This window comes from Cystoisospora suis (assembly GCF_002600585.1).
Source record: "Cystoisospora suis strain Wien I chromosome Unknown contig_3281, whole genome shotgun sequence".
Classification (NCBI taxonomy): Eukaryota; Apicomplexa; class Conoidasida; order Eucoccidiorida; family Sarcocystidae; genus Cystoisospora; species Cystoisospora suis.
Genome location: NW_027156076.1, coordinates 3,143 through 20,693, shown reverse-complemented (window position 1 = coordinate 20,693; position 17,551 = coordinate 3,143). Strand labels below are relative to the sequence as shown.

General features: G+C 56.5%; 5 protein-coding genes across 5 annotated transcripts; all 5 read right to left on the bottom strand.

The window, feature by feature from the left end:
* Positions 1–97: 97 nt before the first annotated feature.
* CSUI_006476 (uncharacterized protein) lies at positions 98–636 on the bottom strand. Its single transcript, XM_068066634.1, has one exon. It carries the CDS (start codon positions 459–461, stop codon positions 297–299), a length of 165 nt encoding a protein of 54 aa, XP_067921394.1. The 5' UTR covers positions 462–636; the 3' UTR covers positions 98–296.
* A 5,348-nt stretch (positions 637–5,984) lies between these two features.
* Positions 5,985–7,366, bottom strand: CSUI_006475 (uncharacterized protein). Its single transcript, XM_068066633.1, has one exon. The coding sequence runs from the start codon at positions 7,027–7,029 to the stop codon at positions 6,730–6,732; it is 300 nt and encodes a 99-aa protein (XP_067921393.1). The 5' UTR covers positions 7,030–7,366; the 3' UTR covers positions 5,985–6,729.
* Positions 7,367–11,082: 3,716 nt separating this feature from the next.
* On the bottom strand, positions 11,083–12,077 carry CSUI_006474 (uncharacterized protein). The gene has a single exon (XM_068066632.1). The coding sequence runs from the start codon at positions 11,833–11,835 to the stop codon at positions 11,707–11,709; it is 129 nt and encodes a 42-aa protein (XP_067921392.1). The 5' UTR covers positions 11,836–12,077; the 3' UTR covers positions 11,083–11,706.
* Positions 12,078–12,391: 314 nt separating this feature from the next.
* Positions 12,392–13,618, bottom strand: CSUI_006473 (uncharacterized protein). The gene is made up of 2 exons (XM_068066631.1): positions 13,390–13,618; positions 12,392–13,022 (listed from the first exon to the last, which is right to left on the bottom strand). The coding sequence occupies exon 2, from the start codon at positions 12,819–12,821 to the stop codon at positions 12,693–12,695; it is 129 nt and encodes a 42-aa protein (XP_067921391.1). The 5' UTR covers positions 12,822–13,022; positions 13,390–13,618; the 3' UTR covers positions 12,392–12,692.
* Positions 13,619–13,810: 192 nt separating this feature from the next.
* CSUI_006472 (uncharacterized protein) lies at positions 13,811–17,315 on the bottom strand. The gene is made up of 3 exons (XM_068066630.1): positions 16,700–17,315; positions 15,833–16,323; positions 13,811–14,798 (listed from the first exon to the last, which is right to left on the bottom strand). Exons 1-2 carry the CDS (start codon positions 16,915–16,917, stop codon positions 15,849–15,851), a joined length of 693 nt encoding a protein of 230 aa, XP_067921390.1. The 5' UTR covers positions 16,918–17,315; the 3' UTR covers positions 13,811–14,798; positions 15,833–15,848.
* Positions 17,316–17,551: the final 236 nt, after the last annotated feature.

Genomic DNA, 17,551 nt, shown 5'->3' with positions numbered 1-17,551 from the left:
AAACATCCCAGTCACATCCGGGAGTGTCGGGAAAGGCTTTGGATCCATCGGCCAGCTGGCAGACCACTGTAACTAGTGGCTTGGACCACACCATACGAACCTGTCACCCGCATGCTACGCAAAGTCAAACAAAAATATGAATTTAAGAAAGCGAGGCACGCGTGAGACAAACTGTCCGACAGAACAAATCAGCGGTCAAGCAAGAGAAAACACTCTTCTGAGACAACGGCATGTAGCTCGCTGCCGCGGGGAAAGCTGACGGCGCTCTGCTCTTTTGCGTCCCTCCTTTTTCTTTTTCAGTGCCTAGTCATGCTTAACATGCAGAAGAGGAAGACACAAATATATATTCCACGAAGAGAGGAGGGAAAACAAAACACGACGCCGGCTAGCGTGGCGCGAGGTCGGCACATTCGACATTTTGTCTTTTTTTCTTCATTTCTTGCTTCATTGTTCAATACCATCAGAAACGATTGTCTTTTTTGTCCTGAGAGGCCTTCCCAGCTAAGTGCATGCTCAGCACACGCTTTTTCGGGTTTCTTCTCCTTGGCTTTCGCTCAAAAAGAAGACGCAAGTCGCGTCTAGACCGTTTAGACCCTAAATTCCAGTCTCTTTCTCGTCACCACGTGTCGACGCGCTTCGAAACTCGGGCTGATAGCTCGATTATCTAGACCTCACCTCCTGCAGGGCGAGTTTTTGGTGCGGACACATTGGCTGCGCTCTGCCTCAGCCCAGCCGGCCAGGGCCCCCGCTGACTGGCAGAAAGCAGCGCTGCACAGCCGCGTTGACCCGTCCACAACACCTGGTCCGCATTGTCAGAGACCCTAGACTTCAAATACACGCAGCGACTACTACCTGGCGGAAGGAAAAAGCTGCTACGGCTCTCCGTGAAGAAGCATTACGCTGTCAGCGTAGCGCCCCGCAGCCGCCTGCATGTTTGCAGGTTACAGCAGTCCGCTGAGCTAAGCATCGCCGACTACTGCAGTGGTGCGTTCCTCAACTTAATGCCAAAGCGCACAACGGGGCACGGGGTATTCCGCTAGTCCTCCCAAGAGCTTCGTCGCGTGAAAGACTGTGGGTGGGCTTGCTCCCAACATGGAGCAAGGCACGGCATATCCAGTTCATCCTCACAACCTGGGCGGAAAAGGCCTGGCGTTACCCTGCTTCCTAGACGAAGGCGACAGAGCGTTCCGTGGCCTGTACAACCAATAGTCCTGGGGGCGACCCCGCCAGATGTATTCGCAAGTCTCTAGCCTCGCCGCCAGTGTTGTCTACCCGTGTCACTGAATGACACAGAATGCTCACGTGCCCTCTGCCCGGAGACGCCAGGTGATTTGTAGAATTCGCGTCCGGTCGCGAGTGCGCGCGAGGGCGGCGTGAGACTCTCCAACAGTGCATCGCTAGAAGGGACAGGCTCGGTGTTCGCCGAATCTCAACATGTTTACCTCCCGGTGCTGCCGGCCCCCCGCAGTCGCGCTGTCACTGTGCTGAGCCGCTGTCGTCAGATGCCTCCCCAAAGAGGGGCACGCGGACGCGGCCCTGTGGCATGGTACACTGTCTTCAATTCTTACACTCTAATGGCGGACGGCAGCGTGGTTCTAAGATGTGCATTTCAGACCGTGCCGCCTACATTTCTACATGGGACATCGGACCACGCCACTCCACGTCTTCGAACAACAGCTTTGTCTGGCTAATCACAAACGTCGCATGCCGTTGCACGGGCCGACTGCAAATGTTGAGTACAAACGGAGAAGCATGCATCATAAATCTGGAGTAACAAGAGACTTGAATATTTGTATCCCGATATGACCAACCGTGCACCACGAGGAACAAGGCTTTGCAGTGCTCCGGAACGCATCGCAGGGAGAAGGCAACCGTATTAGAAGAGGCATCGACTCGCGGAGTGTGCTCTAGATAGCCGTCAGCTGGGCCGCTTCGAGTCCAGCGCTAGAGAAGAAAATGTATGAGAACGGAAAACTTTTCCAGTGTAGCGAGTGCCTAGTGAAGCGGAGTAGTGGTACTAAACAAAAACAGGGAAACCCCAAAGCGTTTGCAAGTTGCGCCCAGCAACTCACGATCCGCACTGTGGCCAGGCCGAAGTGTTTTCTTCTCTCCGGAGCAGAGGTGCACTTCGTCCTTGTCCCTGTCGTTGAACAAAGGTAAGACTGAAGGACGAAAGTGCGAAAAAGAGATTAGACTGAAACGGCAAGGGGCAGCGTGTGAACTGCCGCCGATGAGAGCCGGTGGACAGCGCGTTCGCACGACGTATCGGGGTCTCTCAGAGAGGAGGAGAACTCCCAGGAAACAAATTTCCTACCCTTCCAGTCGTCTCCCGTTATTCGCTCTCGTCGCCGAACGAAAAGAGAAACGGACTTTTTTTGAAAACGTTACCCCTGTTCATCTGGGACTCCGCGAGCACCCTGCCAGTTGACGCTCAAGGGGCCACCCTCTGCCAACCCACTCTCAAACACATCATTTTTCGAAACGCCCTTCGCGTCACCCGAATAACCGGCGAATCGATTTTTTACGTCCACTCACGTCATGCTGGCGCGAGACCTGTTATGCCCTGGTATGACAATTCTGCTTCGCGACCCTGACCGCGGCACCCATCGGCCTACCGCGCCTCGCTCCTCCACGGCTCCGGTTCTACACCCGCCAAAGCGCCCAGAGCTGTGTCGCAGGCTGTGTATGTACGCTCCGAGAGCAGGCGAGAACTACGACACAGGCATGTCTTGTAGAACAACTCCCCGGCCTCGGCGGAGACGCGGGAGGGGTACGCCACGACCGAACTATCACTGGACATTTTAATCTACACCTCTGGAACGCGAAACCCTCCCCAGTACTGCCGTTAGCAAGGATTGCGCTTGCCATGAGATACCCTATGACGGCCCGGCGTTTTCTAGTGCGCTCGATGTAGTACCCGGCGGCTTATCAGCGGTGGCCAGAAATTTGCGGAATGTGCTACGTAAGTTTGACTTCCTTGTGTTATCTCACTGTTGTATTTTTGTGAGTGTGCTATGTAAGTTGAGCTTCCTTTATGCTACCTTACTGGCGTGCTTCGTACAGACTGGTGGTTGAGTGTGCCACGGCGCGTCGGGCCGGCGGGCCGCAGAGGACGCGCGGCGGTTGCCAGGGTCGGAAAAATTGTCTTCCCGGGTTCTTTTCTTGAGTTATATATGCATTTTTTCCTCTTCTTTGACTTTGAACACATTTAGAATTAGGAAAAAGAAAAGGGAAGACGAAAAAAAAGGATCGACGGCTGAAGACTGCCGCCGGTGCGCTACCCCGTGGGGAACGGGCTGCATGCGAGCCGGAAGGTTCGGACAGTTGTCTCCGGAGAAAAGAGTTTTCCGGGACCTCTTTGGTTGTCTCCGAAGAGAGGATAGTTTTTCCGTTTCCCGATGCAAGTGTGCCGCTGGTTCAAGGAGTGTCTTTGATTTTCCACAACCAGGGCAGAGTGAGACCGCCCTGTAGTGGTTTGCCTCCGTCCGTGAGTGCCAAGTGAAATGTGGATGTGAAAACGTTTCTCCGGCATTTTGTTATGTGATTCCGGGGGTAGCTGTGTCCTTTTGTTGGAAGTTCAGCCGTCAATTGCTGATATCTGAAGACCAGATATTGCACATTCGCTTGGGTGCCTGCGTGGACACCACTTGCGGCACCCCGGCGCCTAGAAATGTGTCCAGGGTGACCACGAAGGAACTCGGCACTTCGAGATAGTGCTTCAGCCGGTGGTCGAGGTCCCCCCGTGTCCTTGAGAGAGGCATCAAGGCCCACCGGGGAGCAAGGTTGAGTCGTTGCCAAGGGGTCCTCGTAATTGTCCCGGTACAAGCGACCAAGAAAAGCATTCAGCTTGGATGTCAATTAGAGAGCCGCTCTTCACCTTACTTCCTGCATGGCGAGGCAGCGTTCATCGTGGTGAAACACGGAAATAAGAAGTCGAGAAATACCAAGTCCGACAATGTTTCCTACCGGCTGATCAAGGCCAGCATGCGTCACCAGGCATCCGGAAAGCAAAGCAATCCCCATGGTCGAACTGCGGTGCCGCGACCGCAGCAACCCGCCGTCACGCCGACAAAGGCACTTGCCTCACAGAAGCCTTACTTGCTGGCGGCGCAGAATTACCTCGTAATGCGGTAGCGCTCCGTACACGCCGGCAGGACAGCACACTGCCGCGAGCAGAGCGAAGCGCGTGAACGAGACCTGCTTAACGTTGCACCAGCGATGTCCGCGACCGCCTCACCGCATTTAGTGCTTACAACCTGAGCAAGGAGGGGCGACAGAGATACGATTTCCCGTCTCAATAGCAAGAAGGCAGCTTCCTGTCTCCTGCGTCCTCTCCTAGAGCTCCCCCTTTGACTTCTGGCGGAGCTTTCTACTTATACCGCAGACTCAATGGGCAGGATAGCCCGCGGCCCGACAGACACTGTCTCGGGGTGAGGAAGAGAAGCATGTGGTCAGGGCCACCTTGCTAGTACAGCGTGCAGAAGCGAAATGAGCCTCGCACGCCGAGCCGGAAACACTGCCGCGTGCTGCTTCTTTATCGAGCACACATTTGTCGGGGACAGCAGGCAGTCTGAGAAGTGGTCGGCGTTCAGACCCTAACAAAAAAATACTTTCCCCAGGCTGCGTGCTTAGGCGCAGCTGATCGGTGATACTGTCGGGGGAGCTCCTGGGTGAGACAGAGCGCAGACCACCATCTTACACCGTCACGCTGTCGCCGCGAGGGCACACGTATCGCTTTGCCTTTTTCTGTCCCTTCTCTCGTCCGCCCTTCCTTGCTCTTGATAACGAGGGACAAGATACATAGGCGACGAAAAAAAATAGTATACACTGCGCCGCGGCAGTGCGTTCAGCGGCCCACGGCCCTCCACGTCCAAGACCGCTGTCCGGGTTTTCTCTCTGAGACAAAGACACGCTGAAAAGCTTTTTCCTTGTTTCTTTCCAACCCATCCAACCCATCTACACTGTCGATGCCTCGAAACTCCGGAGAGTTAGCGGAGAGGCGAACTGCTCGTGCACTGGTAACAGGGCTCTTTTTCGCGCCGCTTTCCCTCCGTCCGCCCCAGCTACGTCTCATCTCTCTCGCCCCGCTCTCCACCCCTGTCGTTTGGCAACGGAAAGTGTCGGGCAGGTCGTTTGATTTAGAAGTGGCCTGACAGCTTCCGTCGCTGTCCTGCTGGGTCAGAACACATTCAAAACCCAGCAGACGCTTACCGCCCATGCATCTTCGCTATCGTCGCCATCACCAATTTTCTCATCGTGCCACCTTGCAGCCCGCCAGACAACACCGAGCCAGTCCATTGCAAGCGTTTGTTGCGCTGATGCTTACAGCCTGGGCACGCGAGCCGCTCTGGCGATGCAGTGCTAGCACCTGGACACAAATCTTGTTTAGGTATTCCGCAGCGCGATCAGAGCATTACGTCCGGTGTCAGTGATGCCTCTCGGTTCTAGTGCATTTCGTGGTGCATATCGCCACTCTCCTGCACAGCCACTGGCGCCAGTGGCGATCTCGGAGAATTGAGATTCGGCAGGGTAAATGACCAGCGTGGCAAGCATAGAACCTTGTCTTTGCAGTATATCTAAGCATGCTGCGTGTCCCTGCTCCAGCGACTCTCAGTTGTGGGATTCACGCAGATTGTGTGGAGTGTCGAGGTGTTGTTGTGGGATTCCGGCCTTCAGGTATATTGCATGGACCTGTGCGGTGCTGTTACTTTGCCCTTCCGTCATCAGTTTGTTCGGCGGGGTCACCTTTTCATGTGTCACGAGTTTTGTGGTGATCGGCTTGCTTTAACCCGCGTGCGGTTATGAGTCCCGCGACTACTGTTTTTGTGAGCGCTACCTGCATTGCTTGGCTAACAATGTCAATGAGCGGTGCCTCTAACGCTCAACCAAGACATAACCATGCCGGCCTTAACTGTACAACAGCGTACGGCCACGAAAGCAGCCCACCTCACGCATGAGAAACAACTGGCGCGGGCGGAGGGTATTGAGAGAGAGTACTGCTCCTCTTCACGCTGTGTACTGGACACAGCGTGAAGAGAGAGGTTTGCGCGAGACTCCACGGGCTTTCTTTGGAAGCCGAGACATCCCGTGTATCACCGGAATAAGCCTTGCTGCTTGTTCTGAGTCAAAACCAACCGTACTGCCGGGCTCAGCCCCAGGCACGTTGTGTCACACGAAATCTCTGTGTCCCTCCTGGGCACATTTCTGGTCTGCAGACCTCTCATGACGTGAACGTGCAGCAGCTGAGCTCGCGCGCCCGACTGCCTGCCCCAAAACGCTTTGCTCGTTAGCAGTGTCTTCGTCAAGCCCGGATCCTGCTTGTCAAAGGCCACGCTCTGCGCCCGGCAACTGTACGCACGAGTCTGGCCCCTGCAGATCGGCTGACCGGTTGCTTCCGGCCGTGTTCTTTTGGCGAATCTAAAAGTTGGCTGGTTGTAAAATCCGCTCCAAAAGCAGGCAAACCCGTTTCATGCAGCCGAGCCCCGCTCCAAAAGAAGGAAGACATTGACTGACATTTTGGGCCCCCCGTCGGCTGCATGTAACAGGACAGTCCGCATGAGCTGGATGGACTCCGCCGGTGCGTGTTGAACTGAGTTTCGTTTTAGCCACTGGTGGGCTAGCGTGGAGTACTGGTATCGGGACAAAGTTGAGTGCGTTCACTTTCAGACGCCTTGCCTCTTTAAGGGTTCATCGTACCTCTGCATCGCTGACCAACCCAGCGGCCTTGCCTTAGCTCCGGTAAGCGCGTGGGGAAGTCGCCTTGTCTAACGGGAATGGTCCGAGAAGGTCGCACACCGTAGGAGACGAAAGCGTGACGGTGGGTCCCCCTGGAGTCGAGAATGAGCCGGCTATTACGACTATGGTAGCTCCCCATCTCCCAAGATTTCTTTTTTCTTCCAACCTCGTATTACGGCTACCCCGCTTTACTTCGCTGAAGTAAAAGTAAGCCGGAGCGCCGCGGGGGAGGGTAGCACATACCGTTTGGCTAGCCGGTCGCTCTCTTTCTCTCCAGTTCTTCAGGTCTGTCATCCCTAAGTACAGCAGCCTGTCGTGCGTCGTGTGGCACGGTGAGCCAACACAACGCTGAAGCCTGCCGCGGAGCACTCCTGTGAGGACTCCGTCATCTCAACTCATCACACCGTCAAAGTGTGCATCACGGTTAGTGCCCGCGGCTGGTATACTCACCTCCTAGGTAGAGCGGAGTCACCGTCAGTGTTTATGCACTGGAGACTATACCTGTGACACCCTGCGCTGGCACTCCGTGCCGCGTCCGGGTCACGAGGCAAGAAAAACTCTGACAAGAACGCCTCTTTCGGCCCTCCAGTTACCACTGAAGGACACCTGCATCGCAGACATCCTGGACACTCTTACAAACTGGCCTCGGAGAACAGCAGTTACGCCACTTTCTCAACGGACTGCAGGCCGCCCAGTGCACAATTTGCACTTGCCTCAGGCTCAAGAGAAAAGCACTCTGAGAAGCCCCACCGGCCAGCGGAACTGTGTGCTCTCAGATCTCATGCCGCCGTGCGAGACAAAACACCAAGTGTTGACCCTTACAAGCTGGCCAGAAAGAGATCTACTTCATCTGTGTTCGTGCTCCAAGCAGACAGAAAATGGCTTTTGAGCTACTCTTCAGGCGGCGATGCCATAACTCCTGTCTCCCTGTGACTCCACAGTCTAGAATCCCGCCACCGTGTCCTCAGACCCACCCGCCCCGCAGCACCATCTCGGTCTCATTGAGACGGACACCAGTTACACCGAGGCAGAGCAAAAAGACTGCTGCTGCACATCAGGCCCACCTAGCTGATTATTAGGCGAGCCCGTGTTTCAGAACGCCGCCTCCGCCAGGTACCGCGTCTGCAGAAGCCCTTACCGCCTGCTCCAGAAATATGGAAAGCCGCCGCTGGCAGTCTCTCAGGACAGATCAGAACACGCCGGAATTGGCGCGGTCGGCCAGCTGTTCAGCGACTCACGGTCCTTACGCGAAATAATAAACTGGCACCTGGCATCACCGGGGCTATTGTTACAGGTTTCCTTCTCTTCCGGCTCGTATTCGCAGCAACACACTCAGTTCGGAACGGAAAAGAGAGTCAGGCGGAGGGTGGGTTGAACGCGTTTCCGCTCGAAGGATTCTTCAGCACACCCCCGGCCTGAGTTCATCACACGCACTCCTTATCAAGGTGCTGGTTCGAGTACTCTTCGCACACCCCCGGCGGAAGCCCCTTGTATCTTCTTACCGAAGTGCAGTGTCACGTCTTCCGACTCCCCTGTAGGGACAGCGGAAGGACAAGCGACAAGGAGTCACGTCCTGCTCCCCTCACATGAGCGTCTGAACTGCATGCGCTGCCTGCAGTCGTGTGCACCGCGGTTCGGCCTCGATTCATCGTGTCACTCACTTGCTGGGCGCGACGCGTAATGGAAAAAACTGGTGAGAAAACGTGGTTCTCTCCGACCTGTGATGGACGAAATTGATGAGGACGTTCGATTCTCTCCAACAACACTTCATTGCCGAGACGGTAAAAGCAGTCCAGACACCCTTTGGTGGCTCTACCGCGGCCGGCGACCGGGAGGAAGAGCGTGCTCGGAAGTGGAAGTGGGTGGGGTGCCCTATACAATCTGTATAGGTACAGATACACAGGAACGAGTATAGTGCTTGCGTCTGAGCCCTCTGGGGGAAACAAGTGGAGTGGTGCACTCTGTAAACACGTTTAGCAGTATTATCGGGCGACACGAACTGGCAGTTCTTTGACCCCACCACTACGGACAGCTCCAATCTGCGAGGAATTCATCTCTCGAACGTACGGATGCTCTTGTAGAGCAGCAACGAATACGGCGCCTTTTCGTGCCCCTGCATTCCGCAAGGGACAGGCATACTGTGTACGAACCTGATCAGCATGGCTCCTAAGTAGTCTGGCATTCGTTCGAAGCCGTGCACTTATATTGAGCTACTGCGCAGCACACACATGAGGCGCCATTCCCGGCCTGGTGTACACGCCTCTTGTGTTCTATCCCGGAGAACCGACGCAGAAGAATACGGGTATCCCCATGCCGCGAACCGATCGTTCCGCGCTCCGAGTCCGTGAATCGTACGCACGAGTTCAGGCTGCAGAAGCGGTTGGCGCTGATGCAAGATGTCGCGCAGCTTCCACTGCAACTCCCCGAAGCGCAAGCAAGTAGACGCCGCCTCTGCCATCAGACAAACGTATCGGAAGCGAGAGAAGCGGCGCTTTTTCAAGGCGTTTCTGACTGGACCATCCGAAAAGAGGGTAACTGTAAGGTCGCAGATACAACCGGCAGGAGCAGCAGACCCGCGCGGCTGTTCTGCAGCATGCCTGAAGCTTGCTACGGTGTTAAAACGTCCGACAAGCAGCTTAGCTTGGGGAACTATGCTGGATGCGTCCCGAATATAGCTTTCTCTCTCGATGCCTGACAACTTCAAGCGCCCGCCGAGACTGTACCACTTAGACGACCTGAGAAGAATTACTTGTCGCAGCCCTAGCCACGTCGCGGCCATTGCAAATGCCATAAGCCCAAATTTGGTCTACAGTGGGCAGCAGCCCGAGTAAGAAAACGCGTCGATGGTATAGAGCCACAGTTAGGAACCACGGCGGACTAAGGAATTCGTACAGATCTGAACCGGCGTCAGATGAGGAGGCCAAGCGGACGTGCGAACACTCCCCGACGGGGAGGCAGGCCCCCTCCCAGCCACGGCGGACAATTCAGAAACAGGGACCGTACTTCCGGGGCGGGGACCTGAACTGTCCGTCGTGGCTGGGAAAAGTCCTGCCTTCCTGTCGAAGAGTGTTCGCACGTCCGCTTGGGCCTCCTCATATTTCCAAGCCTCGGCAGTGGGGACTAAGACACCCTGTGCTCGCTTTGGAAGCCTTCCGGGCACCTAAAGGATGGAGCCAGGTGCTAGTCAGCTGCACCTAGCCCCGCAGTCTTCACCCGTTGCCTCTGACCTTTCGCTGCTATCGCAGAGCGAACTCCACTGTGGGGCAAACCGGCCCCGCACTCCGGACCCAACAGTTCGTCTCGAATACCGTCACCAGTGAGCACAACTAGGTTCGCGTTGAACCTTACCAGCCACGCTGGAAGACATATGCAGACAATCAAAGCCAAATTGAGCCCTTGTACAACTGCAGAATCAAAACTGCCGCCCAGCGGCCAATCTGTACTTACCGACTAGGCAACGTAGGAGAACCGACACTGGGCGTGTCCTACAATCCGTGCGCCCCGTGCGCTCACGAGACAAAACAGCAGGAACACGTGGCCAGACACCAGCACCTGGACCCCAGCCACTCGAGCAAACCTCCGACAATTGTGCCGTGGTGGCAGTAGGTGAGCACACACCGGGAACACATGCCAAGATGCGGACGTCGTGACAGCAGAACGGTGGCACAGCATTCTGAGCTCCACCCGCCCAGACAGCCTCGGAGCACGACATGATGCAGGGACGTCCCTTGCCCCCGGCCTTCGGATTCTGCACAGCAGTACATCGTGGAAATCGGAGCGCCTCTGAGCGTCGCTAGCACCATCGTAAACCCCACCGGCGCAATGCGTACCGACGTCTTGCTGTCCGTGCAAGTGGGAGTAGGGCCATTTCAAAGTGGACGGCCTGCTGAGTAGCAGGGAGTGCTGTGTCACGCCCAGCCTATGACTTTCTTCGAGTCTTGCTAACAGAAGGGCGCACAGGCAAAGGGAGAGGTGGTGCGTCAGGCACGCCGTCAAGCCCGCGTGTCCTCCGAGGAACCAGACTGCTCAGCGAGAGGCCACAGTACGACGGCACATGCAGGGTGGCGCCCGTGTCTGACGACGCAACGCCACCGCTCGCGGGTCATCAAACAAAGCCCAAGTGCTAAGGAAAACGAGATCTTGTGTCCTTATACTCCTCCGAGCCTTTGCGGCTGACCGAAAGTCTCCCTTGTAGCAAACGAGTGTCCCCGCTGCTGAGTAGCGGAGTCCTGAGCGCGTCAGCCGAACGAAAGAGGGCACGGCTCGGGTCACGTTGCTGTGGAGTCGACGCCCCGTGGGGGCTCTTCTTTCACGCGGACGTCTCTCCCGCTAACCCGAAACTTCAGATTCCTGTACCGCGTCATTGCATACGGCATGCCAATCCCGGTTGAGTGTCTTATTGTGGAGCCAGTGTTTCCTAAGCGCCAGGTCACCTTGCCCTTCTGGTGATCCTGAGGAAAACGAAAAAAACGAGAAAGCTCATAGTGGAGGCGGACACAGTGGCCGCTGCGCAGCGGCAGCCCTTCACGACCGCGCTCACCTTGAGCTAACCCACGGGCCCGAGTCGCAATGGGTGAGACTATGCCGCTACGCGCGGGTAGCTATCCGATCCTCGGCCAAAGTGTCCACGCCCTGTTCCCTGTCTGGAAAGCTCGCGTAAGCAACGGTATGAAAACTGGTGGCCACGTCACTTCGGAGTGAGAATGCCCACACAGTGGCGCTCTTGCTCCTGTCTGGGTCTAGGACATACAGCTCGCGAAGAGAAAGTCCTCATGCTCGGTGGGGCCTGAAGTTTGCTAGAGTCGCAAACACTTCGGACAGCAAGCGGGACTGCCTAGCAAAGGCAGGACTGAATGTCCGCACTAAGCGTCAGGAACTGCACGCATTGAAGTCGTGAAATTAACAAAGCCGCAGACAAGCGTCCGTCGGCCTGTCCGGGCGGCCGCACCGCCAAAACGGGTAATCACTCAATTAGCCGCTTTTGGCCGCGGTCCAGCGGCGCGAACGCTCGCACAGGTGCTCTGTCGTCGAAACAGCTCCTTTTTTGTAGCCGCCATACCGTGCTTGAAGAGCAGCGAGCGCCCGAGGTGCCGCACGCATAAGCGTTTTCGTCCTCTAGGCGCCACACCCTCAGAGCCCACGCACAGTTGAATGGGCCAGTCTCCGCGCATTCCCTCTCAGCCCAACACGAGAACCCGTCGCAAACAGCGCCAACCCGGCCTTCCAGCAACAGCGGACAGCTGGAGTGCTTCTCGGAGTGTCGTAGTTTCGGAAGTCCGCCAGAACGACAATGCAAGGGCCACAGGAACGAACCGCTGGAAGTGTCTTATCCCCTAATCAACCGTGGGCGCAAAATGACAACCTGGAAATTTCCGACGGCGACGCCCTAACACAGGAGCTCGCTCTGTACTCAGCGATCTTCCCTACAGGCCTGCTGAGGGAGACCACTCCCTTGGAGAGATGCCACCGCTGCTGACAGTAGCTCACCACCGTCGACTGGGTCGCCCGCAATAGTGTCCATACTTCCTGAGAGACGCCAACGGAAGCCTTCGAACGACTATCCACACACTACGCCAGAAAAGCGCCCGTGCGACGCTTGTCCAGAGTGTTTGGTCACACGAGAGCTCGAGTCCGACGCGCCAAGGGCAGGTCTACACTCCGTCGGTAGAGTGCCCTACTGAGGCCCGCGCTCTTCCGAGAGAGAAACAGAGCAGTTTGTGTAATCAACACAGTTGGCCACCCGCAAAACAAGGTACAAGCTGTTTAACGTGTGGGCGAGACTCTCTTTCAGGGGCGCGGACAGCGAGCCACCGCGGACCGAGCTCGGGGAAAATGTGCGGGGGCGCGCCCCCGACCTTTTAGCTGCTCCAGCCCATTCCCTGGACAGCACAAGGAGTTCAGTGGCTGAAGCTCGCAAGCACGAACCAGTTGCAAGACACCGCCAACCCGAATACCCTTTACCAGCGGTACGCGATATACCCAGGAGCGGTTACGATTAGCTCACCCACGACGCACCGGAGCCTAGACACACATGCGTGACACCGGAGTTGCAGACAGACCACGAACTGCCGCGACGTGGGAGCCATTCCGAAAAGACTCCGCTGAGAGCTCGGGCTGATTCTGTAGTCTTGCAAAGAAGGAATGGACAGGGAGTCGGTACGTACCTTCTGGCGATTGTCAGTCCGCAAAAGGAGTGGCCTGGCCCCGCAAAGAGGTGCGGCCAAGACACCGAAGCGACCAACCGCCACCGCGGTCACTGGAACCGACGATCTCTTATAACCATGCCTCTGCGAACGCATCAGCACAGTAGCAAAAGATACGCTGCTCCTCTACTTCGGACGCCCAGCTCCCACGGACACCACCGCAGCGCCGCCACGCCCGCCTGACATCGCAGCGCCTTGTGTAACAAATGTTCACGGCTATTGTGTTGATTTTAGCTCTTACTGCAGCGAACCCGGAGTCACCGACAACAGCTCAGTCCTCAACGTTGTAAGGTCTGCTGCGGTGAACTCGCGTGGCCCCTCTCGTACAAATTGACCACGCCCCCCATAGCTCACAGCAGAGTATTCTGAAACTAACTGTCCACGACACCGCCGCCCGCAGCCACTCCCTTCACTCCTCCTAGTCCCGGGCCAAGTGAAGATTAGAACCTACCGGGCGACGTCGCCGGTGAAAGAACGGTGCGCGACCTGTCGTTTCAAAGCTGGGTGAGTCCCTCCCAGTTTCCCAGGGCGCTGGAGGCAAATCGGCAGCCCCGACGAAGTGTTCTTCTGCGTCCAGGGCAGCTCTACATCTCTCTAACTGTTGACGCGATAAACTCCTCCTTCGTCCAATCCCTTTCTCATTGTCCCTCTCCTGAGGTTACCCGCGAAGCGAGGTTGGGTGACAGCGAGTAGCGAGCGTGATCAACAGTGGTTAAGTGCCTAACTGCAGATGCTTGACTTTAGACTTCTCACAGTGTCCTACTGCTACATCTCCTGAACATTCCGCTGGATGTTTCGGCTGGTCAGCGCGTAGCCGCAGGACCCCGTGTTCGAGCCGGGCTGGGCGGCAGCCTAGACCATGGACGTCCCGCATCGGGAGAGGCCTTACCCAGGTGTGCAGTACCGACTGGCCTCGTTCGGTCGGCACTACCGGCCCCCGGCACATGCCCGCTTGGGAGTAGCCCTGACTAACTGCAGATTTGCCGGATGGAGACAAGACATAGCTCACGAAAGGACACCCCACCGTCATTAGGCCGGCACCCAACCGAAAAATGATTGTAGTCGGCGTTCAAAGCAGGTAAGAGCAGGAGAGTATACGCGGCATGGGGAGCCACGCTCTTTAGCCTCTTGAGTCCTGCCAGTGAGCTGACTACAACAGAGAAAACGTCCGTACTTCCTGCCGCGGGCCGTGCCGGCCGGATAAAGAACGGAGTGGGGCCGGCGATGTCGAAACAACAAATGACAAGCGGAGGTGAGAAGCACCGCCATTCAACAGTGAACTGCCGAATCCAGGAACACATAAGCAAATGGAGGAGGCCCCGGGCCTCCATACCTCCATACGAAACCTTAACTGATCTTCATGGTACGTGGCGCAGCGTCGCGACATGTCCGGACCGCGCCTTCCACGGTGGGAAAAGACCTGCGGTCCACCTAACCAGTCAGCCAGCAACGAACTGCCTGGTACCTCCCCACACTGCCTCAAGCAGCGTGGTAGCCACCGACTGGGACCGTTGTTATCGCCTGAGAGGCGCGCCCCCGCTGAAAAACCTCGCGCACGCACTCAGCAAACCCCCGGTACCGGACATTTCCTCGCTGGCGCCTCCGGAGCACCCTGGCAGCGTGTGTGTTCTCCTTTGCGGCAGAGAGCTCCAGTCTCTGGCCTGCTGACAGGCGGTAGGCCAGGGTCCACTCAGGTGACTCCGCAAGGATCCTGGTACGAAGGCTTGTCCTTGAAGATTACTGGTCCCATCACGTCAGTCCGGGAGCGTCTCAAAATCGCCAGTCCGACAGTACCTCAAAGGCCTCTCAAGCTAAACTTCAGGACATAGCCGAACGACTACAGTACAGCACGCGTACTTCCTTTCAAGCAAGAGACCGAGCAAAAGGAAAGAAACCAGGTCAACGCTTGTATCACATCCAGCTGAGAGAAGGTCACACTGAAGCGCCAATACTGGCGGTCTTTCACGACTGACAACTGCACGCACAGTCCCATGAGGTGCACTTAAGCTCCGGAGGACGTCCGGAGATGCCCTCCCAATGGCACAGACCGGAGCCGTACAGAGGTTACCCATAAAACTGCACGGCACTTTCAGTGCCTGGAATCTCTATCTATTCGTACATTCTGCGGAAGGAGGACATCCCGAAACGCAAGTCCAGACTACGTTCGAATCGACAAGAGCATCAGACAGGAGCGGAGCCTCGCCTGGCCATACGACGTCGTTGGGCTGGTGTTGCTGCCGCAACTCGCCACGACACCGGCTGCTCCACTGACATAAGACAGAGGAAACCGGCAGCCCCATCAACCACTCTCCTGCATCCCCGCAGGTGACCCCCTTCGATTGCCCAGGTGTGTTGCTCTGCTAGCCGCTGGCAGGCAGGAGTGCAGTTGCAAGACACCAAGTGCTCGCCTGGCACATCGCAGTCGAACACCTGTGGTTGGCAAACTGTCGGTTTACTATGCAGGGAGTCCGACTAGCGTTGTTGCTGCTGTCTGGGCATCGCGTGGGTTCTTACAGACTGACAGGCGTGTTGAAAATACTTTCGGCTTGCATCTTCTTGCACCTGTTGCTCCTTTGCTGCCGTGTGAAATTAAGCACCGCGCTTTGGTTACCGCTGTCTGCCGACAACCCGGACGTGGCTGAGGACGTGTGAAGACAGCCTGCCCCGTATCTAGCGTACACAGTAGTAGCTGCGTTACCTTGGCACAACGTTGTGTACGGTAGGCCTACATTACTTGATGTGTAGAACCGAGAGCTATAGGTTTAGGCTGTGGGGCAACTTGTAGATTCTTTTACTGCCACGCTGCCATCCTCGAGAAAAGCCGAGAGCACACTCTGGAACAAAAGGTACCACGGTCGGCACGGCGACCCGGCCTCCACAGAGTTGTTCATTACCTAAGAGTGTGCGAAGTCAACGGTGACTCAGCGACGACGGCGACCGGGGCCGAGAGCAATCACAGAAGACCGCCTCTCGGGGAGAAATGTGTCTGCTGGTCCTGTGGATTCTAGAGAGTGAACAACTCAGAAGAGGCTGCAGCCTGTGGCTCTGCGTCTCTCCGGCCGCACCAAAGAAGGCGTGAAACTGGCTGCTGTGTAGTCCATCGGCGTCCTTGACAGGTGGGTGCCACTCAGTCCAACCGTTTACAGTCGAGACAAAAACGCTCTGTTGGCAGTATGAACTCACGCAGGCTTCGGAAGGGTCTTCAGCAAGCCGCCTGGATGCAGCTGCACCAGTCACCTTCGAGTGGCTGCGTGTCGCTCCCAACGCTGCTGCCCTGCATTTCCACAAAGCCACCGCTGAAGCGAAGAAACCGACGACCGCACCGAGAACGGCAAGCATCTTCCCGGGACGAGCTCCTGACCAAGATTTCCTGCTTTTTGAGTTGCTGTGCGGATACACGGACACGAGAGGCAGGCACCCCATATATAAACTGAGACGGCAGAAATGCGCTCTCAAAGTCACAGCTGTGGCACGGCGTTAAAAGAGTCTTGAATTCCGGCCCCTGGCGCGGGTACCTCAACACGATAGCGACACTGTACGCTCAAAGCGTGGCGGCCATGCATTTCCCGTTGGCCTCCGGGCACAGTAAGCCCTTCAGCCCGTTTGAAGCAGGCAATGGTCTCGGTGCGTTCGGCATTGAGAGTGAGTTCACGAAACTGAAGGCGAACACTTCCTAACCAGAGAAGTAGAAGAATAGTCGAACGGTTGCGCAGCGAAGAGACCAAGAAAAAAATTGAAGCAGATCCGCCTGCGCGTCTTACCTGTTCTTCTTTCTTCTCTCGACTTCGGCCTGAAGCTCAGCCATATCCGCCGTTGCATCAACAGCTGCCGAGGCCGGCCGCACCGCCGTCCTCACGGGTACCCGTGCTGCGTAAACACAGACGACTCCATCATTCTTAGTTGGAGCGTCGAGGTTCAGCCAGTCCCCAACAGTCCAAAGGAATCCGAGGAGGAGAAACACTCGCGCAAACGTATCCATTGTGGCGACGAAGTGTGGATGCTGGGGCGAAGGCTGTATGGACCCGACAGGGACTGTTTGTTATGACCAAGGTTCACTGCTGGATTGTCGCTGTGCTGTAGGAGAGGGTGCTAGACTCATTGAACTACGGTAGAAGCACCGCGCTTCAGTAAGACACCGCATGCACGAGTCCCCCGCTGTAGCGAGCGTCTCGGTAGGCTGTTTAAGCCGATAGCAAGCCGGAAATCAATCCGCGCCTCGACGCTGCTGATGCGTCCCTAGGAATCTCGATCCTGTGCAAACTGCATCCCGCACCAGGCTCCGCGCTTTAGTAAGCGAAATGGAGCCGATCCAGACGTACGCGCAACGCGCATCCGTAACGTGTATGAGGCGGAGTGCCCCGGGCGAGCAATCCTAACCGCCGGTGAGGCGACTCTGCGTGGCAGCCCTGTGTGCCGGCCGGTGTAGTGGGCCCCGTACTGTGAACGACCGACTACTGCGCGTCTTTCTGTCGGAGTAGGTGTGACACGATCTGTGCCTCCGTAAAAGGAACACAGATGAACCTTCTGAGGTATTGCGGAGTCTTTTATGCGTGGTAGCAGCGCATCGTTCCAGCATTGTTACCCTGTCTATTGTTTTCTTTTTGTTGCGCGGC

Bases quoted from the DNA above. Each gene is read 5' to 3' on its own strand.
- CSUI_006476 (XM_068066634.1), bottom strand. From the start codon at position 461: ATGGTATTGAACAATGAAGCAAGAAATGAAGAAAAAAAGACAAAATGT.
- CSUI_006475 (XM_068066633.1), bottom strand. From the start codon at position 7,029: ATGACAGACCTGAAGAACTGGAGAGAAAGAGAGCGACCGGCTAGCCAA.
- CSUI_006474 (XM_068066632.1), bottom strand. From the start codon at position 11,835: ATGCGTGCGGCACCTCGGGCGCTCGCTGCTCTTCAAGCACGGTATGGC.
- CSUI_006473 (XM_068066631.1), bottom strand. From the start codon at position 12,821: ATGGCTCCCACGTCGCGGCAGTTCGTGGTCTGTCTGCAACTCCGGTGT.
- CSUI_006472 (XM_068066630.1), bottom strand. From the start codon at position 16,917: ATGGATACGTTTGCGCGAGTGTTTCTCCTCCTCGGATTCCTTTGGACT. The intron at 16,324-16,699 runs GTAAGACGCGCA...GTATCCGCACAG, and splicing joins GAGAGAAGAAAGAAGAACAG to CAACTCAAAAAGCAGGAAAT.